Source organism: Strigops habroptila, unplaced genomic scaffold, assembly GCF_004027225.2.
Source record: "Strigops habroptila isolate Jane unplaced genomic scaffold, bStrHab1.2.pri NW_022045611.1_ctg1, whole genome shotgun sequence".
In the NCBI taxonomy this organism is placed as follows: domain Eukaryota; kingdom Metazoa; phylum Chordata; class Aves; order Psittaciformes; family Psittacidae; genus Strigops; species Strigops habroptila.
Window position 1 is genome coordinate 33712 of NW_022651090.1, and position 6531 is coordinate 40242.

At 54.8% G+C, this 6531-nt stretch overlaps 1 protein-coding gene across 1 annotated transcript; it reads left to right on the top strand.

Moving 5' to 3' along the window:
* Window positions 1–3880: 3880 nt before the first annotated feature.
* On the top strand, window positions 3881–4774 carry LOC115603101 (olfactory receptor 14A16-like; the record flags this gene model as incomplete). The annotated part of the gene is made up of 1 exon (XM_030474717.1): window positions 3881–4774. A coding segment is annotated over exon 1 (894 nt), but the record flags the coding sequence as incomplete, so codon positions are not given.
* Window positions 4775–6531: the final 1757 nt, after the last annotated feature.

Genomic DNA, 6531 nt, shown 5'->3' on the forward strand with positions numbered 1-6531 from the left:
GGGTGCCCAGAGAAGCTGTGGCTGCCCCATCCCTGGCAGTGTTCAAGGCCAGGTTGGACACAGGGGCTTGGAGCAACCTGCTCTAGTGGAAGGTGCCCCTGCCTGTGGCAGGGGTTTGGAAGTGGATGAGCATTTTGCATGTGAATGAGCCCTGTGGTGCCAAGTTCCTGAACTGCAGGTACTGAGAGAATGAACAAGCCTCTCAAGAAACAGAAGGCACAAGAAACCCCAAGTTTCTGAGGGCACTGGAGGCCCCACTGTCCATGGAGGCCCTTGTGTTTGTTTATCATCAGAGCGGCCAAGCCCTGACCCCCAGGACCTGGTAAAGGAGATCCTTTCCCTCCTGCAGCACTCAGGGCTCTGCTGGGGTCAGTAGGAGTGTGTGGGTGCAACTTGGTGGTAGATTGTGTTGCTTTGCACACAAAGCTGTGGTTTTCTGGGCATTTGGCAATGCCTGTGAATTCCCCACAACCCGTCCAGCTTCTTTCATAGCCCTGCTCACAGTCCTCAATCACCTCAGATGTCCCAGTTCCTTGCTTGCATCCTCCAGGTTGTCCCAAGACCCTCCAGACTGTTGCACCCTGTTGCTTTGCCTTCCCAGGGTATGCCGGGCAATTCCAGTTCCATAGGAACCTGCTCATTAACCTGGAGACTTCCTCAGGTGCTGACAAAAGACCTTTTCTGTTTCCCCTCCCTGATCAAGTAGTTTGTAACTGTGAGCACAATGTCCCTCTTACTGACTCCTCTGATCCTCAGTGACAAAAGGCAACCCAACCAGTTCCCCGTCACATGGAGTACTTCCAGAAATCCAAGCTTTCCCTTCATGCGGGGGGCATCTATCCTCCTCATCCTTCTTGTCTCCATGCTGTACCCCTGGGGTTCCAGCCATCAAAGGGACATGAGATTATCTCTACAATTCTCCCCTTACAGTGCTAGAGCTAAGGAAGAGCATTTTCAATGATGCCTCCCAGAGTCCAGTGCCTTTCTTCCTGGGACAAGAACAGACCAGCACGTCCTGGTGGAAAACATTCTCTCAGCACGTTGGATGCAGCCCCTTTGGCCCCATGGACTCTTAAGGGTGTAGTTTGCAAAGTAACCCCTGGCTTGATCCCCATCCAGAGCTGGTTGTTCCCCTTTCCCATCCAGAGTCCTGCCTCAAAACACAAAGGCCTGGGAGACCTTGCTGGTGGGAACTGAGGCAAAGAGGAGATAGGCTATCTGAGATCTACCTGCATGTCCTCTAGCTTTATTTAGTAGTGGTCCTGTGTTACCTTCTTTCTTCTTTAACTGTTCCTGAAGCAGCAGCACCTCATCTTGGTGCCCTTGAATTCCTGTTTGAGTTTGACTGAGTTTTGCTATTTCCCATCGCTGTGCTTGGAGGATGCTGTCTCTGAAGGCCAGATGGACCCAGGCACACAGTTAAAATGCTTGGGCTGTTCCTTGCTTGAATCATGAAGGGAGTGAGTAAAGACCCTGCAGTGATGTACTTCGTGTTCACTTAATGACTGACGGAGCTGAGTTCCCTTTCATCCCCAGGGCTACAGTCCCAGGATGAGATGCCGCAACTAACCAGGCTGAATCCCTTCCTTCAGCAGCGGTAAAGGAGATCCCTGCCTGTCCTGTCCTGGCTGTCCTGGCTAATGATAGGATAAGGAATAGGCTGCCCACAGAAGTGGTTGGTCAACAGCCCTGGAGGTATTTAAAAGACATGTAGATGTGGCACTTGTGGACATGGCTTAGTGGTGGACTTGTCAGTGTTGCCTTAATGGCTGGACTTGATCTGAAGGGTCATTTCCAACCTAAATTATTCTGTAGTTCTTAGAAAAGCTGATGTTAAGACCGAACTCTGTCTCTCAGTAGAGAAATGACACTGCAGCAATAAGTGTGTCTGCCAGCTGAGGGAGGGAACATCAGTGCTTGCTTCAGGCTATTTCCCATGGTGTTCCCCTGGAGCCCCAGGGAGCCCTGGAAGGACCCCAGAGGGGCAGAGGCAGTGCCACCTTGGGCTGGGCCTCTGCTGCTGAGCTGGTCAGGCTCCTGGGACAGAGAGAGATACTGACAAGCGGGCAGTGCTGCAGAGAGACAGCTCTGGGCAGGAGCAGGGCTGGGGCACTGCCTGCAGGCACCGAGGGCAGACCTGCGAGCCTCAGAGAGCTTAAAGGCACTTGGCAGTGGAGGATGCTGAGAGCTGCCTGCAGGAGAAACCTTCCCCACCCTGTATGTGGTAAGGCTCTGGGTGCAGGGCAATGCAGCTGCAGTTCCTGGAGGGATCTCCTCAAGCTGCTGCCTTGGACAGTGCATGGGATCTGTCAGGAGGACTCTCTTAGTTTCTCTCTGTATGTAAGGAGGAGGATGTGCTCCAAAGTGCGGCTTCCCTGTGCACCATGCGAGGGACAGGGCAAGACAGGTCCCTTGTCCCGGGGCTGGCTGCAGGGTGTGAATATGGGTGTGCAGCCAGGGGTGCCCAGCGCTGTCCTTGCAAGCAGGGTCCCTGCACCCCAGGTGCTGTGTGCTGGGGCAGGGACTCTGCCGCCTGCCAGGGTCAGCACTCAGCCTGCCTGGGAGATCCCCATGGTGCTGGGGGAGAAGCTGGGGGGGAAGAAACAACCCCTTGCAGGGAATGGAAGTGCTGGGTGGGTTACGCTTTGGAGAAGACACCGAGAGTCTTGTGAGGACTTGTCTGAGCTGCTCCTGAGCCCCTGCACAGGCAGAGATGCCCCTCTGCAGAGCCCTGCTGCCAGGAGGGGTGTGCAGGGCAGAGCTGAGCACACAGCCCATGGGATGGGCTCTGGGAGCACTGAGAGGGAGCAGAGCTGGGCACAGAGCAGCAGCTCCTGGCAGGGACAGCTCCAGGCAGCAGAGCCATGGGCAGGGAGTGGGGGGAAAGTGCAGCCCAGGCCTGGGGAGGGTGCGTTCAGGCAGCTCTCTTGGTGTCTGGCACTGGAGGTGGCTGCTGGCCATGCTCTGCTGGGCAAGGAGCTGACTGTCTCTCTAGAACATCTCCTCTGCAGTTCCCTGCCTGTCTGCTCTGCCTGTCCTGCTGGGCTTGCGACCTGCCCCCAGACAGGCACAGCTCTCCCGTAGGGTCCTCGTGAGTGTGGAGCCTTCCCTTGGGGGTCAGAACTCTGTGCTCAGACTCATTTGCTTCTGCTGCCAGGGCTGTGTCCTGCTCTGTGTATCACAGCTGCACCTTGGGCTGGGAGAGAGAAGTTCTGCCCTTTGAACCAGCAGGGCTCCCTGGCTGGCACCAGAGTCCAGTTGTTCTTTATCTCATTCTTTGTCTCTTCTCTGTTTTTTATTTCAGAGTTATCTGTGTGTGCAGTAATACTTGGGGCATCACAGGGGCAAGTGCAGAGCAGCAAGGAACAAGACTGATGGACTCTGCAGCTCTCCAGACTACGCACTGAACCAGAGGCTGCTGAGCCGTTTCATCAGTCCTGTCCTAATACTGACCGCATATTCAGTCACAAAAATTAGGATTTCTACACCTAAAAATAGCACTTGTGAGATGAGAAACTTCTGTAAAAATCCTGATAAACTCAGGCTGAGGGTCTGTTCTGCAGCCACAATCTTCATAGTTGTGAGTGCAGACTCTGAACCTGTTACAGCTGACATTCCTCATGGATATTGGAGCTTTCACAGAGCAGCTTCGCGAAACGCCTGCAGCGGCGCAGAGCTGAGTCCTTGGGAGCCACAGTGCTTCTCTCAGCACACTCAGCCACCAGCAACAGAAACAGGAAAATCCATTTGAACTTGAGCAGGGTGGGTGGGTGGGTGGTTAAATCTCATGAGAAATTGACTGGTTTTATCCTGAGAAGTCTCCCCTAACCTGTCACTGCCTTTTTCTCCTAGGACAGTGCCCCATACCCAGAGGCAGCAGATGTCCAATGGCAGCTCCATCACCCACTTCCTCCTCCTGCCATTCGCAGACACGCGGGAGCTGCAGCTCTGGCACTTCTGGCTCTTCCTGGGCATCTCCCTGGCTGCGCTCCTGGGCAACGGCCTCATCATCACCAGCACAGCCTGCGACCAGCACCTCCACACCCCCATGTACTTCTTCCTGCTCAACCTCTCCCTCCTGGACGTGGGCTGCATCTCCACCACTGTCCCCAAATCCATGGCCAATTCCCTCTGGGACACCAGGGCCATCTCCTACACAGGTTGTGCTGCACAGGTCTTCTTTGTATTCTTCTTTACTAGTGCAGAGTATTTTCTTCTCACCATCATGTCCTATGACCGCTACGTGGCCATCTGCAAGCCCCTGCACTACGGGACCCTCCTGGGCAGCAGAGCTTGTGTCCACATGGCAGCAGCTGCCTGGGGCACTGGGTTTCTCACTGCTCTGCTGCACACAGCCAATACATTTTCACTACCCCTCTGCCGAGGCAATGCTGTGGAGCAGTTCTTCTGTGAAATCCCCCAGATCCTCAAGCTCTCCTGCTCACATTCCTACCTCAGGGAAGTTGGGCTTCTTGTGGTTGATTTCTGTTTAGCACTTGGCTGTTTTGTTTTCATTGTGGGTTCCTATGTGCAGATCTTCAGGGCCGTGCTGAGGATCCCCTCTGAGCAGGGACGCCACAAAGCCTTTTCCACGTGCCTCCCTCACCTGGCCGTGGTCTCCTTGTTTATCAGCACTGGCATGTTTACCTACCTGAAGCCCCACTCCATCTCCTCGTCATCCCTGGATCTGGCGGCTTCAATTCTTTATTCAGTGGTGCCTCCAGTAGTGAACTCCATCTTCTACAGCCTGAGGAACCAGGAGCTCAAGGATGCTGTGAGGAAGCTGGTGACTGGCTGCGTTTTCAGCAGACCGTTACACTTGCCTGCTTTCCTCTGCAAAGGGCTCCCAAGTTGTAGGTCATCGACAGGCCATGTTCTTCGGGCTGCTTTTTACATTTGTTTTTCTGTTTCGATTTTGATGTTCTTGTCTTCATAGAAATGTCAGTTTTCATTTTCTTCTACTTCAGTATCCACCCGTCTTGTGTGACCCACAGACTTTGTGTCAGTGAGGATTTCACAATGTATTTAAGCGAAATAAATGATCCTGCAGCAACTTCTTCTCTGTGATATGTCCTCACATGGCAGGAATGAAGGGGAATGAAATCAGCTTTCTGGCTGCTCCAGCTCTGGGATGGCTGCTCTGTGCCTGGAGCAGGAAGAGCTCTTGAGGAGCCCAAGGGCCGGGCTGTTGTGCTGGTGGGGGGAGATGGGATGGCATGGGGGGGCTGCAGAGCTCTCTCTCAGGGTGTCCTGGGGAGGAGAGCAGGGGACACAGGTGTCCCTGCAGGGGACTCACCTGCAATGGCACAGGCTGGGGCTGCCTGGCTGGGAGCAGCCCATGGCAAAGGTCTGGGTGGGCAGGAGCTGGACAGGAGGCAGCGTGTGCCCTGGCAGCAAGGGAGGACAGCAGCATCCCGGGCTGTATGACCAGGAGCACGGCAGGAGAACAAGGGAAGGGATGCTCTGGAATCCTCCATCCAGGTTTCAGATCCCCAATTCAGGAACGCTATTGGCAAGCAGGAGTGGGTTTAGCAAGGGGCCCTCAGGACAGGCAGGGACTGGAGCACGTTGCCTGTGGGGAGAGGCTGGGGGAGCTGGGCTTGTCCAGCCCAGAGAAGGGAAGGCTGATGGGGACCTGAGATCTTGGGAAGGGAAGGCTGTCGGGGACTGGCTGCCTGTACCGGCAAGGAGGACATGGAGAATCCAGAGCCAGGCTCCTCACCATGGTGCCAGGTGGGAGGACAAAAGGCAATGGGGGATAGTGACAGAGGAGAGGTTCAGCCAGGACATAGGCAAACCTTGTTCCCATAGGCTCAGGCAAGTGCTGCATCAGGTCCCCCAGAGAGGCTGTGCAGTCTCTGGCCTTGGGGTTTTCCAACTGGGACTGAATCAAGCCTTGAACCACTTGCTCTGACCCTGTTTCTGACAGGTTGGACTTGAGACCTCCTGGGGTCCCTTCCAACCTCTTTTCTCTTATGATCCTACTATGATGGGGTTATGAAGGGCCAGAAAGATTCTCCAAGGGCTGGAGCACTTCTCTGATGAAGACAGGCTGAGAGAGCTGGGGGTGTTCAGCCCGGAGAAGAGAAGGCTCCAGGGAGACCTTACTAAGCCCATACCTAAACAGGGCCTACAAGAAATCTGGAGAGGGGCTTTTGACAAGGGTGTGCAGTGACAGGACAAAGGGGAATGGCTTTAAGCTGAAAAAGGGAAGATTTAGCTCAGACATTAGGAAAAAGCTCTTCCCTGTGAGGGTGGTGGGACACTGGCACAGGGTGCTCAGAGAAGCTGTGGCTGCCCCATCCCTGGCAGTGTTCAAGGCCAGGTTGGACACAGGGCCTTGGAGCAACCTGCTCTAGTGGAAGGTGTCCCTGTCCGTGGCAGGGGGTTAGAACTGGATGAGCTTTAAGGTCCCTTCCAATCCAAACCATCCCCCGACTCCGGGATTCCATGCAGGGATCATACTGCGAGTAACTGGGATCACACTGGGATGAACTGGGAGTGACTGGCACTGCGCTGAGTTCATGCTGG